The sequence below is a fragment of the Coregonus clupeaformis genome, chromosome 23 (assembly GCF_020615455.1).
Source record: "Coregonus clupeaformis isolate EN_2021a chromosome 23, ASM2061545v1, whole genome shotgun sequence".
Lineage (NCBI taxonomy): Eukaryota > Metazoa > Chordata > Actinopteri > Salmoniformes > Salmonidae > Coregonus > Coregonus clupeaformis.
The window spans coordinates 41841039-41863967 of NC_059214.1; the positions used below are offsets into that span (position 1 = coordinate 41841039).

The 22929-nt window shown below is 48.6% G+C and overlaps 1 protein-coding gene across 4 annotated transcripts in view; it reads left to right on the forward strand.

Annotated features, from left to right (window-relative positions):
• LOC121537100 (insulin-like growth factor 2 mRNA-binding protein 2) overlaps nucleotides 1–12288 on the forward strand; it is a 40625-nt gene extending 28337 nt beyond the window's left edge. For 2 of the 4 annotated variants that reach the window (XM_045206705.1, XM_045206706.1), the window contains exons 2-7: nucleotides 1121–1185; nucleotides 7479–7873; nucleotides 11220–11294; nucleotides 11372–11503; nucleotides 11595–11708; nucleotides 11921–12288. In XM_045206705.1, coding sequence (XP_045062640.1) covers nucleotides 1149–1185; nucleotides 7479–7873; nucleotides 11220–11294; nucleotides 11372–11503; nucleotides 11595–11708; nucleotides 11921–12019 — 852 coding nt within the window. In that variant the 5' untranslated portion in view covers nucleotides 1121–1148 and the 3' untranslated portion in view covers nucleotides 12020–12288. Of the gene's footprint in view, nucleotides 1–1120; nucleotides 1190–7478; nucleotides 7874–11219; nucleotides 11295–11371; nucleotides 11504–11594; nucleotides 11709–11920 lie in introns of all 4 variants that reach the window. The other 2 variants (XM_041844873.2, XM_041844875.2) reach the window with 2 other exon arrangements.
• The last annotated feature ends 10641 nt before the right edge of the window (nucleotides 12289–22929 follow it).

The following is a 22929-nucleotide window of genomic DNA, read 5'->3' on the forward strand; positions in this document are numbered from 1 at the left end:
TTCATAGTGAGTACACTACCACACTACAGCCCCTTCATAGTGAGTACACTACCACACTACACACTACAGCCCCTTCATAGTGAGTACACTACCACACTACAGCCCCTTCATAGTGAGTACACTACCACACTACAGCCCCTTCATAGTGAGTACACTACCACACTACAGCCCCTTCATAGTGAGTACACTACCACACTACAGCCCCTTCATAGTGAGTACACTACCACACTACAGCCCCTTCATAGTGAGTACACTACCACACTACACACTACAGGCCCTTCCTAGTGAGTACACTACCACACTACAGCCCCTTCATAGTGAGTACACTACCACACTACAGCCCCTTCATAGTGAGTACACTACCACACTACAGCCCCTTCATAGTGAGTACACTACCACACTACAGCCCCTTCATAGTGAGTACACTACCACACTACAGCCCCTTCATAGTGAGTACACTACCACACTACAGCCCCTTCATAGTGAGTACACTACCACACTACAGCCCCTTCATAGTGAGTACACTACCACACTACAGCCCCTTCATAGTGAGTACACTACCACACTACACACTACATGCCCTTCATAGTGAGTACACTACCACACTACAGCCCCTTCATAGTGAGTACACTACCACACTACCACACTACAGCCCCTTCATAGTGAGTACACTACCACACTACAGCCCCTTCATAGTGAGTACACTACCACACTACAGCCCCTTCATAGTGAGTACACTACCACACTACAGCCCCTTCATAGTGAGTACACTACCACACTACAGCCCCTTCATAGTGAGTACACTACCACACTACAGCCCCTTCATAGTGAGTACACTACCACACTACAGCCCCTTCATAGTGAGTACACTACCACACTACAGCCCCTTCATAGTGAGTACACTACCACACTACAGCCCCTTCATAGTGAGTACACTACCACACTACAGCCCCTTCATAGTGAGTACACTACCACACTACAGCCCCTTCATAGTGAGTACACTACCACACTACCACACTACAGCCCCTTCATAGTGAGTACACTACCACACCCCAGAGGAGTTGTGAAGAGATGTGTGTCTTCTGAACAGCCCATCTAACCCGTCTGTTTGTCCACACAGAGTCCCTCTTCACATCTTGGTGGTTTATATGGGGTTCCACCAGCCGGGACCATACAGCGCCAGCACTCAGTATGTCCTATTTTACACACATTTAACACACATTTAACACACATTTAACACACATTTTAGGTCCTCATTTTATTTCTGAACGGTGACATGCAATAAGCCATTGTTTTAATCAAGTTTATTATTGATTTTATGATTTAATATTCGGTTTTATTTATATTAGTTTTTAGATTTTTATTTTAAATTCAGTTCAGTTTCAGGTAGTTTTTATTAAGTTTCAGTTTGATTAAAAACATTTCTATTTAGGTTTTATTCGTTTTAGTAAGTAGCCTATGGGAGGCTAGGAGCCGTTTACTCTATGTGTTGTAGACCTATAGTTAGTTTTTTGGGGATGTCACTTCCTGCCACTGGGTAGACATCTTTGTATCTGTGTCATGATGGTGTCTGTGAGAGGGAAAAACGCCATCTTGAAATAGTACATTTTATTCTTCACGAAGGGAATGAGGGACCAGCCAATGAAGTTGGAAGTCCTGCCCAGTTGACTAAATCAAAATGGCTAAAGTATTCAATGGTGCTGCCCATGCTAACACAGGCTAACACACGCTAACACACGCTAACACAGGCTAACACACGCTAACACACGCTAACACACGCTAACACACGCTAACACACGCTAACACAGGCTTCTGACCACTAGAGGACTCCGTACAACTCCAAGGCCAGGACATAGGTTTTCTTGGGTTTAAATTATAAATCAATCCTAATGTGACTTGGATTTAAAGGATAAGCACCTAGACTGGTGCAAGAAATATGGTGGAAGGAAACTCCCTTGCTCATGTTTACACCAATCCAATGCTTTTTTAACTTTAGTAGTAGATGTAAGAAGAATCAAGTACCTTTACCTTATGTAGACACCCCTTCAAATTAGTGGATTTGGCTATTTCAGCCACACCCGTTGCTGACAGGTGTATCAAATCAAGCACACATCCATGCAATCTCCATAGACAAACACTGGCAATAGAATGGCCTTACTGAAGAGCTCAGTGACTTTCAACGTGGCACCGTCATAGGATGCCACCTTTCCAACAAGTCAGTTCGTCAAATGTCTTGCATGCTAGAGCTGCCCCGGTCAACTGTAAGTGCTGTTATTGTAAGGTGGAAATGTCTAGGAGCAACACCGGCTCAGCCGTGAAGTGGTAGGCCACACAAGCTCACTGAACGGAATCGCAGAGTGCTGAAGTGCGTAGCGCGTAAAAATCGTCTGTCCTCGGTTGCAACACTCACTACCGAGTTCCAAACTGCCTCTGGAAGCAACGTCAGCACAATAACTGTTTGTCGGGAGCTTTATGAAATGGGTTTCCATGACCGAGCAGCCGCACACAAGCCTAAAATCACCATGCGCAATGCCAAGCGTCGGCTGGAGTGGTGTAAAGCTCGCCGCCATTGGACTCTGGAGCAGTGGAAACACGTTCTCTGGAGTGATGAATAACGCGTCACCATCTGGCAGTCCAATGGACAAATCTGGTTTTGGCGGATGCTAGGAGAACGCTACCTGCCCCAGTGCATAGTGCCAACTGTAAAGTTTGGTGAAGGAGAAATAATGGTCTGGGGCTGTTTTTCATGGTTCGGTCTAGGCCCCTTAGTTCCAGTGAAGGGAAATCTTAACGCTACAGCATACAATGACATTCTAGATGATTCTGCGCTTCCAACTTTGTGGCAACAGTTTGGGGAAGGACCTTTCCTGTTTCAGCATGACAATGCCCCCGTGCACAAAGCGAGGTCCATACAGAAATGGTTTGTGGAGATCAGTGTGGAAGAACTTGACTGGCCTGCACAGAGCCCTGACCTCAACCTCATCGAACACCTTTGGGATGAATTGGAACGCCGACTGCGAGCCAGGCCTAATCGCCCAACATCAGTGCCCGACCTCACTAATGCTCTTCCCAGAAGAGTGGAGGCTGTTATAGCAGCAAAGGGGGGATCAACTCCATATTAATGCCCACGATTTTGGAATGAGATGTTTGACGAGCAGGTGTCCACAGACTTTTGGTCATGTAGTGTATGTTTAAGTAATATTAAACATGTATCACTGAGGGTTAATAAAAACAGCTGCAATACAACTCTTCTTCAAAATCTCAGTTCACAGCCAGCCAGCCAGCCAGCCAGCCAGCCAGCCAGCCAGCTTGTGTGTGTGTGTGTGTATGTGTTTCTGTTCAACCAATCAAGATGTTTGGGTTTATCTTCAAGAAGACTGGGTTCCAGAGAGGTGGTCATTTGGTTTCTCAAGCCTGATGAGTTGTCCAAAGACAGAGAATATTCTCTCCACGAACGGGATGCAAGGGCAGACACCAGATCCAGTGCCACAGGACACAGCTTTGGGTAAACAGCCATCCTGTCAGAACTGGAGAGGTGACTCTGTAAACCCTTACCTGCCTTCAGGTATTTCCGCAGCTTACATGGGGCACTTAAGGCCCTGCCAGGTTGACCTTCCGGCTGGACAGTGACCTCAGACACAATCTTCGACGCGAGGAAGCTATATTTCTGAAGCACTGTGGTCGAGATGCTTGCTGGATTCCTGGTGAATTGGATTCCACCTCTATACCAGAGCTCCCTGCCATCCAGGACATTTATATCAGGCGGTGTGGAAGGAAGGCCTAGAAAATCGTTAAAGACTCCAACCACCCACACCATAGACTATTCTCTCTGCTTCCGCATGGCAAGTCTGGCACCAACAGGTTCTTGAACAGCTTCTACCCCCAAGCAATAAGACTGATAAATAGCTGACAGAATAGCTACACAGACTATCTGAGTTCACCATGTATCTTTATACACACTCACTCCATCATCTGATCACTCACACACACTGTCACTCCAACACACACACTCACACTCACTCCATCATCTGATCACTCACACACACTGTCACTCCAACACACACACTCACACACACTCCATCATCTGATCACTCACATATAATATGCACATATATTTATACTGACTCTACACACCCACTCACATACAAGCTGCTGCTACTCTGTTTATCTTATATCCGGAGTGATGGAGGTAGATATGTATAGGGGTAAGGGGACAGGGATACTGGAGTGATGGAGGTAGATATGTATAGGGGTAAGGGGACAGGGATACTGGAGTGATGGAGGTAGATATGTATAGGGGTAAGGGGACAGGGATACTGGAGTGATGGAGGTAGATATGTATAGGGGTAAGGGGACAGGGATACTGGAGTGATGGAGGTAGATATGTATAGGGGTAAGGGGACAGGGATACTGAAGTGATGGAGGTAGATATGTATAGGGGTAAGGGGACAGGGATATAACTACTGACCCTGTATATAGCTACTGACCCTGGAACTGTATATAGCTACTGACCCTGGAACTGACCCTGTATATAGCTACTGACCCTGGAACTGACCCTGTATATAGCTACTGACCCTGTGAACTGACCCTGTATATAGCTACTGACCCTGGAACTGACCCTGTATATAGCTACTGACCCTGTATGTAGCTGACTGACCCTGGGGATAGCTACTCACCCTGTATATAGCTACTGACCCGGGAACTGTCCCTGTATATAGCTACTGACCCTGGAACTGACCCTGTATATAGCTACTGACCCTGAAACTGTCCCTGTATATAGCTACTGACCCTGGAACTGACCCTGTATATAGCTACTGACCCTGGAACTGACCCTGTATATAGCTACTGACCCTGGAACTGTCCCTGTATATAGCTACTGACCCTGGAACTGTCCCCTTATACGTAGAACTACACTGACCCTGGAACTGTCCCTGTATATAGCTACTGACCCTGGAACTGTCCCTGTATATAGCTACTGACCCTGGAACTGACCCTGTATATAGCTACTGTCCCTGTATATAGCTACTGACCCTGGAACTGTCCCTGTATATAGCTACTGTCCCTGTATATAGCTACTGACCCTGGAACTGTCCCTGTATATAGCTACTGACCCTGGAACTGTCCCTGTATATAGCTACTGACCCTGGAACTGTCCCTGTATATAGCTACTGACCCTGGAACTGACCCTGTATATAGCTACTGTCCCTGTATATAGCTACTGACCCTGGAACTGTCCCTGTATATAGCTACTGTCCCTGTATATAGCTACTGACCCTGGAACTGTCCCTGTATATAGCTACTGACCCTGTATATAGCTACTGACCCTGGAACTGTCCCTGTATATAGCTACTGACCCTGGAACTGACCCTGTATATAGCTACTGACCCTGGAACTGACCCTGTATATAGCTACTGACCCTGGAACTGACCCTGTATATAGCTACTGACCCTGGAACTGTCCCTGTATATAGCTACTGACCCTGGAACTGTCCCTGTATATAGCTACTGACCCTGGAACTGTCCCTGTATATAGCTACTGACCCTGGAACTGTCCCTGTATATAGCTACTGACCCTGGAACTGTCCCTGTATATAGCTACTGACCCTGGAACTGTCCCTGTATATAGCTACTGTCCCTGTATATAGCTACTGACCCTGGAACTGTCCCTGTATATAGCTACTGACCCTGTATATAGCTACTGACCCTGGAACTGTCCCTGTATATAGCTACTGACCCTGGAACTGACCCTGTATATAGCTACTGACCCTGGAACTGACCCTGTATATAGCTACTGACCCTGGAACTGACCCTGTATATAGCTACTGACCCTGGAACTGACCCTGTATATAGCTACTGACCCTGGAACTGACCCTGTATATAGCTACTCACCCTGTATATAGCTACTGACCCTGGAACTGACCCTGCATATAGCTACTGACCCTGTATATAGCTACTGACCCTGGAACTGACCCTGTATATAGCTACTGACCCTGGAACTGTCCCTGTATATAACTACTGACCCTGGAACTGACCCTGTATATAGCTACTGACCCTGGAACTGACCCTGTATATAGCTACTGACCCTGGAACTGACCCTGTATATAGCTACTGACCCTGGAACTGACCCTGTATATAGCTACTGACCCTGGGACTGACCCTGTATATAGCTGATTATTTACTTATTGTGTTCTTCATATTTCTTCTTATTTCTTGTGTGTTTTTTTCTAGTAGTATTTCATTGTCATTGATTATTGCATTGTTGGGTTTTAAGTTCGCTAGAAAGGCTTGTCCCTAACCCTGTCCCTGTACCTGTCCCTGTCCCTGTACCTGTCCCTGCCTCTGTCCCTGTCCCTGCCCCTGTCCCTGTCCCTGTCCCTGTCCCTGTCCCTGTCCCTGTCTCTGTCTCTGTCCCTGTCCCTGTCCCTGTCCCTGTACCTGTCCCTGCCTCTGTCCCTGTCCCTGTCCCTGTCTCTCTGTCTCTCTCTCTGTCCCTGTCTGTCGCTCTCTCTGTCCCTGTCCCTGCCTCTGTCCCTGTCCCTGTCCCTGTCCCTGTCCCTGTCCCTGTACCTGTCCCTGTCCCTGTACCTGTCCCTGCCTCTGTCCCTGTCCCTGTCCCTGTCCCTGTCCCTGTCCCTGTCCCTGTCCCTGTCCCTGTCCCTGTACCTGTCCCTGCCTCTGTCCCTGTCCCTGTCCCTGTCCCTGTCCCTGTCCCTGTACCTGTCCCTGTCCCTGTCCCTGTCCCTGTCCCTGTCCCTGTCCCTGACCCTGTCCCTGTCCCTGTACTCCGCCCTGTCCCTGTCCCTGTCCCTGTCCCTGTACCTGTACTTGTGACATTGAAACTTGACATTTGAAAACCCCATTAGGAAAAAAAGCTTAAACCCCATTTAGATTTTTGCCCAAAGTTTAGAAGAAAAAAACTAAACTAAACATAATTAATGTTTTTTGTTGTTGTTAGTTTGCAGTGAAATATAATAGTTTCAGTATATATATATATATATACTTTTTTTTATAAATTTCAGTTTACCTTGGTTTTAATTTTGGATAATTATAGAAGCAAGAGCTGAGCTGAGGTGAACTTTTAATGTCAAAATGAGAGAGAGACCTTCTGTGTGTTGTCTCTCTCAGCAGCAGCCTCCAGACCAGAGCCCTTCTGTGTGTTGTCTCTCTCAGCAGCAGCCTCCAGACCAGAGCCCTTCTGTGTGTTGTCTCTCTCAGCAGCAGCCTCCAGACCAGAGCCCTTCTGTGTGTTGTCTCTCTCAGCAGCAGCCTCCAGACCAGAGCCCTTCTGTGTGTTGTCTCTCTCAGCAGCAGCCTCCAGACCAGAGCCCTTCTGTGTGTTGTCTCTCTCAGCAGCAGCCTCCAGACCAGAGCATTTCTGTGTGTTGTCTCTCTCAGCAGCAGCCTCCAGACCAGAGCCCTTCTGTGTGTTGTCTCTCTCAGCAGCAGCCTCCAGACCAGAGACTTCTGTGTGTTGTCTCTCTCACAGCAGCCTCCAGACCAGAGCCCTTCTGTGTGTTGTCTCTCTCAGCAGCAGCCTCCAGACCAGAGCCATTCTGTGTGTTGTCTCTCTCAGCAGCAGCCTCCAGACCAGAGCCCTTCTGTGTTGTCTCTCTCAGCAGCAGCCTCCAGACCAGAGCCCTTCTGTGTGTTGTCTCTCTCAGCAGCAGCCTCCAGACCAGAGCCCTTCTGTGTGTTGTCTCTCTCAGCAGCAGCCTCCAGACCAGAGCCCTTCTGTGTGTTGTCTCTCTCAGCAGCAGCCTCCAGACCAGGAAGTGGTGTATCTGTTAATCCCCCCCCAGGCTGTAGGGGCCCTGATCGGGAAGAAGGGGCAGCACATCAAACAGCTAGCACGCTTCGCTGGGGCCTCCATCAAGGTAGGAGGACCTCTCCTTTTCCAACAACACCAGGCTGTACAGTACTTCTTATTCCTTTAAGAAAAGCAAATCATAAACTATTTACATTAGAAAATGTGGTTACAAAAAATATATACTTACTGCACCTAAGGAAAGCAAAGTGCCTTGAAAGCATCTCAGGATCATCCAACTCTTGAACGTCACTGTTCTGTGGTCAGGGCTGGTTGAGTCACTGTTCTGTGGTCAGGGCTGGTTGAGTCACTGTTCTGTGGTCAGGGCTGGTTGAGTCACTGTTCTGTGGTCAGGGCTGGTTGAGTCACTGTTCTGTGGTCAGGGCTGGTTGAGTCACTGTTCTGTGGTCAGGGCTGGTTGAGCCACTGTTCTGTGGTCAGGGCTGGTTGAGTCACTGTTCTGTGGTCAGGGCTGGTTGAGTCACTGTTCTGTGGTCAGGGCTGGTTGAGTCACTGTTCTGTGGTCAGGGCTGGTTGAGTCACTGTTCTGTGGTCAGGGCTGGTTAAGTCACTGTTCTGTGGTCAGGGCTGGTTGAGTCACTGTTCTGTGGTAAGGGCTGGTTGAGTCACTGGGGCTTTCTGGACTCCTGCTGACGATGTTAGACTCCTATATCTCTACAAACTGTCTCTGTTGATAGCTGACTAACAGACCAGGCTTCCTAAAGATCCCCTCTAACCATAACAGACCATGCATCCTAAAGATCCCCTCTAACCATAACAGACCAGGCATCCTAAAGATAAAATAAAAATAAATAAGCCATTTAGCAGACGCTTTTATCCAAAGCGACTTACAGTCATGCGTGCATACATTTTTGTGTATGGGTGGTCCCGGGGATCGAACCCACTACCTTGGCGTTACAAGTGCCGTGCTCTACCAGCTGAGCTACAGAGGACCACTAACCAGAAGATCCCCTCTAACCAGAAGCCATGGATTACAGGAAACATCCGCACTGAGCTAAAGGGTAGAGCTGCCGCTTTCAAGGAACGGGACTCTAACCCGGACGCTTATAAGAAATCCCGCTATGACCTCCGACGAACCATCAAACAGGCAAAGAGTCAATACAGGACTAAGATTGAATTGTACTACACTGGCTCTGACGCTCGTCGGATGTGGCAGGGCTTGAAAACTATTACAGACTACAAAGGGAAGCACAGCCGCAAGCTGCCCAGTGACACAAGCCTACCAGGCGAGCTAAACCACTTCTATGCTCGCCGAGGCAAGCAACACTGAAGCATGCATGAGAGCACCAGCTGTTCCGGATGACTATGTGATCACGCTCTCCGTAGCCGATGTGAGTAAGACTTTTAAGCAGGTCAACATTCACAAGGCCGCAGGACCAGACGGATTACCAGGACGTGTACTCCGAGCATGTGCTGACCAACTGGCATGTGTCTTCACTGACATTTTCAACATGTCCCTGACTGAGTCTGTAATACCAACATGTTTCAAGCAGACCACCATAGTCCCCGTGCCCAAGGACTCTAAGATAACCTGCCTAAATGACTACCGACCCGTAGCACTGACGTCTGTAGCCATGAAGTGCTTTGAAAGGCTGGTCATGGCTCACATCAACAGCATTATCCCAGAAACCCTAGACCCACTCCAATTTGCATACCGCCCCAACAGATCCACAGATGATGCAATCTCTATTGCACTCCACACTGCCCTTTCCCACCTGGACAAGAGGAACACCTGCGTGAGAATGCTATTCATTGACTACAGCTCAGCATTCAACACCATAGTGCCCTCTAAGCTCATCACTAAGCTAAGGATCCTGGGACTAAACACCTCCCTCTGCAACTGGATCCTGGACTTCCTGACGGGCCGCCCCCAAGTGGTAAGGGTAGGTAACAACACATCTGCCACACTGATCCTCAACACGGGGGCCCCTCAGGGGTGCGTGCTCAATCCCCTCCTGTACTCTCTGTTCACCCATGACTGCATGGCCAGGCACGACTCCAACACCATCATTAAGTTTGCCGACGACACAACAGTGGTAGGCCTGATCACCGACAACGATGAGACAGCCTATAGGGGAGGAGGTCAGAGACCTGGCCGTGTGGTGCCAGGACAACAACCTCTCCCTCAACGTGACCAAGACAAAGGAGATGATTGTGGACTACAGGAAAAAAAAGAGGACTGAGCACGCCCCCATTCTCATCGACGGGGCTGTAGTGGAACAGGTTGAGAGCTTCAAGTTCCTTGGTGTCCACATCACCAACGAACTATCATGGTCCAAACACACCAAGACAGTCGTGAAGAGGGCACGACAAAGCCTATTCCCCCTCAGGAGACTGAAAATATTTGGCATGGGTCCTCAGATCCTCAAAAAAATTCTACAGCTGCACCATCGAGAGCATCCTGACTGGTTGCATCACCGCCTGGTATGGCAACTGCTTGGCCTCCGACCGCAAGGCACTACAGAGGGTAGTGCGTACGGCCCAGTACATCACTGGGGCCAAGCTTCCTGCCATCCAGGACCTCTATACTCAGGCGGTGTCAGAGGAAGGCCCTCAAAATTGTCAAAGACTCCAGCCACCCTAGTCATAGACTGTTCTCTCTGCTACCGCACGGCAAGCGGTACCGGAGTGCCAAGTCTAGGTCCAAAAGACTTCTGAACAGCTTCTACCCCCAAGCCATAAGACTCCTGAACAGCTAATCATGGCTACCCAGACTATTTGCACTGCCCCCCCACCCCATCCTTTTTATGCTGCTGCTACTCTGTTAATTATTTATGCATAGTCACTTTAACTCTACCCACATGTACATATTACCTCAACTACCTCAACTAGCCGGTGCCCCCGCACATTGACTCTGCAACGGTACCCCCCTGTATATAGCCTCCCTGCTGTTATTTTATTTTACTTTTTTTTTTGTTGTTGTTTTATTTTTACTTTTTTTTGTTAAAAATAAATGCACTGTTGGTTAAGGGCTGTAAGTAAGCATTTCACTGTAATGTCTGCACCTGTTGTATTCGGCGCATGTGACCAATAAAATTTTATTTGATTTGATTTTAACCATAACAGACCAAGCATCCTAAAGATCCCCTCTAACCATAACAGACCAGGCATCCTAAAGATCCCCTCTAACCATAACAGACCAGGCATCCTAAAGATCCCCTCTAACCATAACAGACCAGGCATCCTAAAGATCCCCTCTAACCATAACAGACCAGGCATCCTAAAGATCCCCTCTAACCATAACAGACCAGGCATCCTAAAGATCCCCTCTAACCATAACAGACCAGGCATCCTAAAGAGGAAGGCATGTTCTCTCCACAGCTTTGGCTCAGGTCTGGCTCTAGGCATTATTGAGGTGGTGACCCTCTCCCCTCTCTCCTCTCCCTGTCCCCCAGATCGCCCCAGCAGAGAACCCTGACGTCACTGAGAGGATGGTCATCATCACCGGACCTCCAGAGGCTCAGTTTAAGGTAAACTCAGATCTATGTGAACAGTGTCAACATCTTCAGCATACTTCATATACATAGTGCCTTCTCCTGTCCTTCAGGCCCAGGGCAGGATATTTGGGAAGCTGAAAGAGGAGAACTTCTTCACAGCGAAGGAGGAAGTGAAGCTAGAGACACATATCAAAGTTCCCTCGACTGCAGCCGGACGCGTCATCGGAAAGGGGGGCAAGACCGTGAGTATAACAATAACACCTGGGAGTCACAGCACCGGTCAGTGTCTCTCCACTCAGGGGTCATGATCTTTGACCTTTGTGTCCTCTCTAGGTCAATGAACTGCAGAACCTGACCAGTGCGGAGGTCATCGTGCCACGAGACCAAACGCCAGATGAGAACGATGAGGTCTTTGTAAAGATTAGCGGGCATTTCTTCGCCAGTCAGGTATGTGATATCATGTATTATCTGCTCTAGTCATATATAATATATAATAATATATGCCATTTAGCAGACACTTTTTTCCAAAGCGACTTACAGGAGTCTGTGCATACATTTTCCTATGGCTGCCATGCTCTGCTAACTGAGCCACACAGGACCAGTGTAATATTCAAGTCTCACACTTTGACATTATCAAATGATAAATCTGTTTCTTCCAGTCTGCTCAGAGGAAGATCCGTGAGATCATCCAGCAGGTGAAACAGCAGGAACAGAAACACCAGCAGCAGGGAGCTCCCAGCATGCACCATTCCAAGTGACCAGCAGGTCGAGCGGGGCGGCTCCCTCCCTCCCAACCTCCCTCCCTCCGGCGGGCACCAGCTAATGAATGTAGCCCTCCCACCTGGACGGACGACCAGACCAGCCAATGGGACAAAGCAAAGCAGAACAGCAGATTGGGAACAAAACCAAATAACTTAATTGATTGGGGGAAAACTGATGAGAGCCAAAGGCTTGGGGCATTATGTGCACTGCCAGCCTAGAGAGGGGAGAGGGGAGAGGAGAGAGGAGAGGCGAGAGGAGGGGGAGAGGAGAGAGGAGAGAGGGGAGGGGGAGAGGAGAGAGGAGGGGGAGAGAGGAGAGGGAGAGGAGAGAGGGAGGAGAGAGAGGAGAGAGGAGGGGGAGAAGAGAGAGGAGGGGGAGAGAGGAGAGAGGAGGAGGAGATGAAAGAGAGGAGAAGGGAGAGGAGAGAGGAGAGAGGAGGGGGAGAGAGGAGAGGGAGAGGGGGGGAGAGAGGAGAGAGAGAGGAGAGAGGGGAAGGGGAGAGGAGAGAGAGAGGAGAGAGAGGAGAGAGGAGGGGGGAGAGGAGAGAGGAGGAGGAGAGGAGAGAGGGAGAGGAGAGAGGAGAGAGAGAGGAGGGGGAGAGGAGAGAGGAGGAGGAGAGGAGAGAGTAGAGGGAGAGGAGAGAGGAGAGGAGAGAGGAGAGAGTAGAGGGAGAGGAGAGGGGAGAGGAGAGGAGAGGAGAGAGAGAGGAGAGGAGAGCGGAGGGGGAGAGGAGAGGGAGAGGAGAGAGGAGAGAGAGAGGAGGGGGAGAGGAGGGGGAGAGGAGAGAGGAGAGAGAGAGGAAAGAGAGAGTAGGGGGAGAGGAGAGAGAGAGGAGAGGAGGGGGAGAGGAGAGAGGAGAGGGAGAGGAGAGAGCAGAGGAGAGAGGAGAGAGAGAGGAGGGGGAGAGGAGAGGAGAGAGGAGGAGGAGAGGAGAGAGTAGAGGGAGAGGAGAGAGGAGGGGGAGAGGAGAGAGTAGAGGGAGAGGAGAGGAGAGAGGAGAGAGAGGAGAGGAGAGGAGAGAGAGGAAAGGAGAGCGGAGGGGGAGAGGAGAGAAAGAGGAGAGAGAGAGGAGGGGGAGAGGAGGGGGGGGAGAGAGAGAGGAGGAGAGGAGGGGGAGAGGGAGAGAGGAGAGGAGAGAGGAGGGGAGAGGAGAAGAGAGAGAGAGAGAGAGGAGAGGAGAGGAGGGGAGAGGAGAGAGAGAGGGAGAGGGAGAGGAGAGAGGAGAGAGAGAGAGAGAGAGGAGATGAGAGCGAGAGGAGAGGAGAGAGGAGGGGGAGAGGAGAGAGGAGAGAGAGAGAGAGAGAGAGAGAGGAGAGGAGAGCGGAGGGAGAGGAGAGAGAGAGGAGAGAGAGAGGAGAGAGAGAGGAGGGGGAGAGGAGAGGGAGAGGAGAGAGAGAGGAGAGAGAGAGGAGAGGAGAGAGGAGGGGGAGAGGAGAGAGAGAGGAGAGAGAGAGTAGGGGGAGAGGAGAGAGAGAGGAGAGAGAGAGGAGGGGGAGAGGAGAGGAGAGGGGAGGGGGAGAGGAGAGGAGGGGGAGAGGAGAGAGGAGAGAGGGGGAGAGGAGAGAGGAGAGGGGGAGGAGATATCTAACAGAATGAGAATAAGGAGGATGGAAGCAGACAGAGAATCTGTTGTCTTATCAGTTACAACAAACAGGAACTATTCTGACGACCTCCATAATAACGTTATGGCTTTAGTTGCACTAACTAACATACAGTAGGCCTAAAAGACTGACATGATGGCATTATGAAGCTAGTTCTGTAGTTGAGATGAGTATGATGGTGTGATTCAGGGAGGAGGACTCTTTCTGTCACAGCAGCTTGTGGTTAACCTTAATAAAAGGAGTCAGTATCCTTAGCAGTATTAACAGTATTAAGACACACGGAGTAGAACACATGCTGCGTTCCAAATGGCACCATATTCCCTACATAGTGCACTACTTTTGACCAGAGCCCTATGTACATACATTGGTATACAGACTGTTATTCTGCTAACACAGCAGATGGAATGACTGTACATGTTGTAGTTTTGTATCTAACAGAACTGGATGTTGTTTCCTGGATTGAAATGAGCTTTCAGTAAAAAGGGGAAAAGTCTGTAGTGACGCCTCTTCGACTCAGATCCTTTAGTTGTTTGCATTTTAAGGTCAAAGAAAAATCCAACAAAAAATCCAATAAACAAGAAAACGTAGTGGATTCATTAATTGTTCTGAATCTTTGTTACTGTGTGCCAACGCCAGGGGATAAGGACATCCCTACCACCACCAGGGGACAAGGACATCCCTACCACCAGGGGATAAGGACATCCCTACCACCACCAGGGGACAAGGACATCCCTACCACCACCAGGGGACAAGGACATCCCTACCACCACCGGGGATAAGGACATCCCTACCACCACCAGGGGACAAGGACATCCCTACCACCAGGGGACAAGGACATCCCTACCGCCACCAGGGGACAAGGACATCCCTACCGCCACCAGGGGACAAGGACATCCCTACCACCAGGGGACAAGGACATCCCTACCACCACCAGGGGACAAGGACATCCCTACCACCAGGGGATAAGGACATCCCTACCGCCAGGGGATAAGGACATCCCTACCGCCAGGGGATAAGGACATCCCTACCACCAGGGGATAAGGACATCCCTACCACCAGGGGATAAGGACATCCCTACCACCACCAGGGGATAAGGACATCCCTACCACCACCAGGGGACAAGGACATCCCTACCACCAGGGGACAAGGACATCCCTACCGCCACCAGGGGACAAGGACATCCCTACCGCCACCAGGGGACAAGGACATCCCTACCACCAGGGGACAAGGACATCCCTACCACCACCAGGGGACAAGGACATCCCTACCACCAGGGGATAAGGACATCCCTACCGCCAGGGGATAAGGACATCCCTACCGCCAGGGGATAAGGACATCCCTACCACCAGGGGACAAGGACATCCCTACCACCAGGGGACAAGGACATCCCTACCACCAGGGGATAAGGACATCCCTACCGCCACCAGGGGATAAGGACATCCCTACCACCACCAGGGGACAAGGACATCCCTACCGCCACCAGGGGACAAGGACATCCCTACCGCCAGGGGACAAGGACATCCCTACCACCACCAGGGGACAAGGACATCCCTACCACCAGGGGACAAGGACATCCCTACCGCCACCAGGGGACAAGGACATCCCTACCGCCACCAGGGGACAAGGACATCCCTACCACCAGGGGACAAGGACATCCCTACCACCACCAGGGGACAAGGACATCCCTACCACCAGGGGATAAGGACATCCCTACCGCCAGGGGATAAGGACATCCCTACCGCCAGGGGATAAGGACATCCCTACCGCCAGGGGATAAGGACATCCCTACCACCAGGGGACAAGGACATCCCTACCACCAGGGGATAAGGACATCCCTACCACCAGGGGACAAGGACATCCCTACCACCAGGGGATAAGGACATCCCTACCGCCACCAGGGGATAAGGACATCCCTACCACCACCAGGGGACAAGGACATCCCTACCGCCACCAGGGGACAAGGACATCCCTACCGCCAGGGGACAAGGACATCCCTACCACCACCAGGGGACAAGGACATCCCTACCACCAGGGGATAAGGACATCCCTACCGCCAGGGGATAAGGACATCCATACCGCCAGGGGATAAGGACATCCCTACCGCCAGGGGACAAGGACATCCCTACCACCAGGGGATAAGGACATCCCTACCACCAGGGGACAAGGACATCCCTACCGCCACCAGGGGACAAGGACATCCCTACCGCCACCAGGGGACAAGGACATCCCTACCGCCAGGGGACAAGGACATCCCTACCACCAGGGGATAAGGACATCCCTACCACCAGGGGATAAGGACATCCCTACCACCAGGGGATAAGGACATCCCTACCACCAGGGGATAAGGACATCCCTACCACCACCAGGGGACAAGGACATCCCTACCACCAGGGGATAAGGACATCCCTACCACCACCAGGGGACAAGGACATCCCTACCACCAGGGGATAAGGACATCCCTACCACCACCAGGGGATAAGGACATCCCTACCGCCAGGGGACAAGGACATCCCTACCACCAGGGGATAAGGACATCCCTACCACCAGGGGATAAGGACATCCCTACCACCAGGGGATAAGGACATCCCTACCGCCAGGGGACAAGGACATCCCTACCACCATGGGATAAGGACATCCCTACCACCACCAGGGGACAAGGACATCCCTACCACCAGGGGATAAGGACATCCCTACCACCACCAGGGGACAAGGACATCCCTACCACCAGGGGACAAGGACATCCCTACCACCAGGGGATAAGGACATCCCTACCACCACCAGGGGACAAGGACATCCATACCACCAGGGGATAAGGACATCCCTACCACCAGGGGATAAGGACATCCCTACCACCAGGGGATAAGGACATCCCTACCACCAGGGATAAGGACATCCCTACCACCACCAGGGGACAAGGACATCCCTACCACCAGGGGATAAGGACATCCCTACCACCAGGGGATAAGGACATCCCTACCGCCAGGGGACAAGGACATCCCTACCACCAGGGGATAAGGACATCCCTACCACCACCAGGGGACAAGGACATCCCTACCACCAGGGGATAAGGACATCCCTACCACCACCAGGGGATAAGGACATCCCTACCACCACCAGGGGATAAGGACATCCCTACCACCAGGGGATAAGGACATCCCTACCACCAGGGGATAAGGACATCCCTACCACCACCAGGGGATAAGGACATCCCTACCACCACCAGGGGATAAGGACATCCCTACCACCAGGGATAAGGACATCCCTACCACCAGGGACAAGTACATCCCTACCACCAGGGGATAAGGACATCCCTACCACCACCAGGGGACAAGGACATCCCTACCACCAGGGGACAAGGACATCCCTACCACCACCAGGGGACAAGGACATCCCTACCACCACCAGGGGACAAGGACATCCCTACCACCAGGGGACAAGGACATCCCTACCACCACCAGGGGACAAGGACATCCCTACCACCACCAGGGGATAAGGACATCCCTACCACCACCAGGGGATAAGGACATCCCTACCACCAGGGGATAAGGACATCCCTACCGCCAGGGGACAAGGACATCCCTACCACCATCTGGCTTTGTTTTGTTTTTTACATTATAACGTTTTTATTTTCAATAAGCAGTTTTTGCAGCCTTTTAATAACAACATTGAAATAACTGCCACTTCCACCAAGCACCACCAAGCGTAAACTTTAGCACCTTCAGAGCCTCAGAGCATTTTGCTTTACACCTGTCTCTCAGTCAGTCAGGGAGCTTTCTAAAATGGCGTGCCAGCTGTGAATGTAAAATATAAAGCCTTATAGAAATATCAACCCTTACATGTCCATTAGCCAGAATGGCACGGACCGCCATATCGTTTTAGATTTTCATCTTGTATTGTTTTAAACAATCTGACCAACAGTTTCAACAGCCAACTGGACATGCAGGTGTCTGATCTGACTCTGTTTCAACAGCCAGCTGGACATGCAGGTGTCTGATCTGACTCTGTTTCAACAGCCAGCTGGACATGCAGGTGTCTGATATCTCTTTGTGCTTTATTAAGGAGACACCATGGAAGCTAGTGACCTTACTCATAAATTGTTTTCCTCATCAATCTACGCACAATACCCCATAATGGCAAAGTGAAAACAGGCTTTTCAACATTTTTGCAAATGTATTTAAAATAAAAACCAGAAATACCTTATTTACATAAGTATTCAGACGCTTTGCTATGAGACTCGAAATTGAGCTAAGGTGCATCCTGTTTCCATTGATCATCCTTGAGATGTTTCTACAACTTGATTGGAGTCCACCTGTGGTAAATTCAATTGATTGGACATGATTTGGAAAGGCACACACCTGTCTATATAAGGTCCCACAGTTGACAGTGCATGTTAGAACAAAAACCAAGCCATGAGGTCGAAGGAATTGTCTGTAGAGCTCTGAGACAGGATTGTGTCGAGGCACATATCTGGGGAAGGGTACCAAAACATTTCTGCAGCATTGAGGGTCCCCAAGAACACACTGGCCTCCATCATTCTTAAATTGAAGAAGTTTGGAACCACCAAGACTCTTCCAAGAGCTGGCCACCCGGCCAAACTGAGCAATCTGGGGAGAAGGGTCTTGGTCAGGGAGGTGACCATGAACCCGATGGTCACTCTGACAGAGCTCCAGAGTTCCTCTGTGGAGATGGGAGAACCTTCCAGAAGGACAACCATCTCTGCAGCACTCCACCAATCAGGCCTTTATGCTAGAGTGGCCAGACGGAAGCCACTCCTCAGTAAAAGACACATGACAGCCCACTTGGAGTTTGCCAAAAGGCACCTAAAGGACTCTCAGACAATGTGAAACAAGATTCTCTGGTCTGATGAAACCAAGATTGAACTCTTTGGCCTGAATGCCAAGCGTCACATCTGGAGGAAACCAGGCACCACTCATCACCTGGCCAATACCATCACTACGGTGAAGCAAGGTGGTGGCAGCATCATGCTGTGGGGATGTCTTTCAGCGGCAGGGACTGGGAGACTAGTCAGGATCGAGGGAAAGATGAACGGAGCAAAGTACAGAGAGATCCTTGATGAAAACCTGCTCCAGAGCGCTCAGGACCTCAGACTGGGGACGAAGGTTCACCGTCCAACAGGACAACAACCCTAAGCACACAGCCAAGACAACGCAGGAGAGGCTTCGGGACAAGTCTCTGAATGTCCTTGAGTGGCCCAGCCAGAGCCCGGGCTTGAACCCGATCGAACATCTCTGGAGAGACCTGAAAATAGCTGTGCAGCGACGCTCCCCATCCAACCTGACAGAGCTTGAGAGGATCTGCAGAGAAGAATGGGAGAAACTCCCCAAATACAGGTGTGCCAAGCTTGTAGCGTCATACCCAAGAAGACTCGAGGCTGTAATCGCTGCCAAATGTGCTTCAACAAAGTACTGAGTAAAGGGTCTGAATACTTATGTAAATGTGATATTTCCGATTTTTATTTTATTTGCAAAAGTATCTAAAAACCTGTTTTTGCTTTGTCATTATGAGGTATTGTGTGTAGATTGATGAGGGGAAAAACATTTAATCCACTTTAGAATAAGGCTGTAATGTAACAAAATGTGGAAAAAGTCAAGGGGTCTGAATACAATGTGTGTGTGTGTGTGTGTGTATACACACACACACACACACACACACACACACACACACACACACATACATACATACATACACAGGTATAGTACAAGTCAAAAGGTTGGACACACCTACTCATTCAAGGGTTTCTTTATATTTACTATTTTTTACATTGTAGAATAATAGTGAAGGCATCAAAACTATGAAATAACACATATGCAATCATGTAGTAACCTAAAAAGTGTTAAACAAATCAAAATATATTTTATATTTGAGATTCTACAAATAGCCACCCTTTTCCTTGATGACAGTTTTGCACACTCTTGGCATTTTCTCAACCAGCTTCACCTGGAATGCTTTTCCAACAGTCTTGAAGGAGGTCCCACATATGTTGAGCACTTGTTGGCTGCTTTTCCTTCACTCTGCCGTCCGACTCATCCCAAATAATCTCAACTGGGTTGAGGTCGGGGGATTGTGGAGGCCAGGTCATCTGATGCAGCACTCCATCACTCTCCTTCTTGGTAAAATAGCCCTTACACAGCCTGGAGGTGTGTTGGGTCATTGTCCTGTTGAAAAACAAATTATAGTCCCATTAAGCCCAAACCAGATGGGATGGCGTATCGCTGTAGAATGCTGTGGTAGCCATGCTGGTTAAGTGTGCCTTGAATTCTAAATAAATCACAGACAGTGTCACCAGCAAAGCACCCCCACACCATAACACCTCCTCCTCCATGCTTTACGGTGAGAACTACACATGCAGGGATCATCCGTTCACCCACACCGCATCTCACAAATACACGCCGGCTGGAACCAAAAATCTCAAATTTGGACTCCAGACCAAAGGACAAATTTCCACTGGTCTAATGTCCATTGCTCTTGTTTCTTGGCCCAAGCAAGTCTCTTCTTATTATGGGTGTCCTTTAGTGGTGGTTTCTTTGCAGCAATTCGGCCATGAAGGCCTGATTCACACAGTCCCCTCTGAACAGTTTATGTTGAGATGTGTCTGTTACTTGAACTGGGCTGCAATTTCTGAGGCTGGTAACTCTAATGAACTTGTTCTTGTCATAATATGGACTTTTACCAAATAGGGCTATCTTCTGTATACCCCCCCCCCACACTTTGTCACAACACAACTGATTGGCTCAAACGCATTAAGATGGAAATAAATTCCACAAATTAACTTTTAACAAGGCACACCTGTTAATTGATATGCATTCCAGGTGACTACCTCATGAAGCTGGTTGAGAGAATTCCAAGAGTGTGCAAAGCTGTCATCAAGGCAAAGGGTGGCTATTTGAAGAATCTCAAATATAAAATATATTTTGTTTAACACTTTTTTGGTTACTACATGATTCCATATGTGTTATGTCATAGTTTTGATGTCTTCACTATTATTCTACAATGTAGAAAATAGTAAAAAATAAAGAAAAACCCTTGAATGAGGAGGTGTGTCCAAACTTTTGACCGATACCGTATCAATAATATATACACACACACACACATATAAAGAGAGAGAGAGTGAGAGAGAGATACAGAGAGAGAGAGAGAGAGAGAGAGAGAGAGAGAGAGAGATGGATAGAGAGAGAGAGAGAGAGAGAGAGAGAGAGAGAGAGAGAGAGAGAGAGAGAGAGAGAGACAGAGAGAGAGAGAGAGAGTAATATTTATGAATTTATATTTTGTTTTCTATTAATAAGAAACAAGTCTTTTTTTTCCTCCTCAGTGGGGCCATGTTACTTTGAAGGGAAGTGTTTGGTTTTCTTGAAAACAAGACAATGAATTATAATACAATACAATCACAATACAATCTAAATAAAAACATGAGATCAATAATAATTGAAACATCACATTATGGTTTGAACAGTGATGATGTGGAACAGTTCAACATCACATTATGGTTTGAACAGTGATGATGTGGAACAGTTCAACATCACATTATGGTTTGAACAGTGATGTGAACATAACGGCAACATATTCACTATATAGCGCACTACTTTTGATCAGGGCTTGTAGGAACTGGGTGCCAATTGGACCGCAGACAGTGATAGTTGGTGAAGATCTGAAGCAGGAGAATGTAAACGTTGAGGATGTGACCAGTACATCATGTCATTATCCTGATCTACCTCAGTCACCAGAGTACCTCAGACCAATCTGACCCTAACCCTAACCCTAACCCTAACCTTTTAACACGTTGTATCAATGCCTTGTTAACTGAACCTTTTAACACGTTGTATCAATGCCTTGTTAACTGAAGCTTTTAACACGTTGTATCAATGCCTTGTTAACTGAAGCTTTTAACACGTTGTATCAATGCCTTGTTAACTGAAGCTTTTAACACGTTGTATCAATGCCTTGTTAACTGAAGCTTTTAACACGTTGTATCAATGCCTTGTTAACTGAAGCTTTTAACACGTTGTATCAATGCCTTGTTAACTGAACCTTTTCAGCATTTCTATTGTATTTATTTTTTAAATCAAGAAAAAATATTTCAGTCTAAAACCTCTTCAGGTCCAGCCGACTAGTAATGACACAATGGATGCGTCCCAAATAGCACCCTATTCCCTATATAGTGCACTACATTAGACCAGAGAATGGCACCCTATTCCCTATATAGTGCACTACTTTAGACCAGAGAATGGCACCCTATTCCCTATATAGTGCACTACTTTAGACCAGAGAATGGCACCCTATTCCATATATAGTGCACTACTTTAGTCCAGAGAATAGCACCCTATTCCCTATATAGTGCACTACTTTAGACCAGAGAATGGCACCCTATTCCCTATATAGTGCACTACTTTAGACCAGAGAATGGCACCCTATTCCCTATATAGTGCACTACTTTAGACCAGAGAATGGCACCCTATTCCCTATATAGTGCACTACTTTAGACCAGAGAATGGCACCCTATTCCCTATATAGTGCACTACTTTGACCCTAACCCTGTGGGCCCTTCCATAAGGCTCTGGTCTAAAGTAGTGCTCAATATTAGGGACTAAGGAGCCATAATATACATTTTGTAAACTTTATTAGACTGGACACCACTCAGCCTCTTATTAAAACTATAACAGGATTTTAAATGAAATCTCAGTACAGAGAAATTAAGGGTGGATTTAAAGTGGTTCATACATACCGACATCAAATCAAAATGGCCGAATACAACAGGTGTAGACATTACAGTGAAATGCTTACTTACTGCCCAACAATGCATTTATTTTTTAATAAAAAAGGTAAAATAAAACAACAAAAAAGTGTTGAGAAAAAAAGAGCAGAAGTAAAATAAAATAACAGTAGGGAGGCTATATACAGGGGGGTACCGGTGCAGAGTCAATGTGAAATAACAGTAGGGAGGCTATATACAGGGGGGTACCAGTGCAGAGTCAATGTGAAATAACAGTAGAGAGGCTATATACAGTGGGTACCGGTACAGAGTCAATGTGCAGGGGCACCGGCTAGTTGAGGTAGTTGAGGTCATATGTACATGTGGGTAGAGTTAAAGTGACTATGCATAAATAGTAAACAGAGTAGCAGCAGCGTAAAAGAGGGGGTGGGCCATGATTAGCTGTTCAGGAGTCTTATGGCTTGGGATAGAAGCTGTTGAGACTTGGCACTCCGGTACCGCTTGCCGTGCGGTAGCAGAGAGAACAGTCTATGACTAGGGTGGCTGGAGTCTTTGACAATTTTGAGGACCTTCCTCT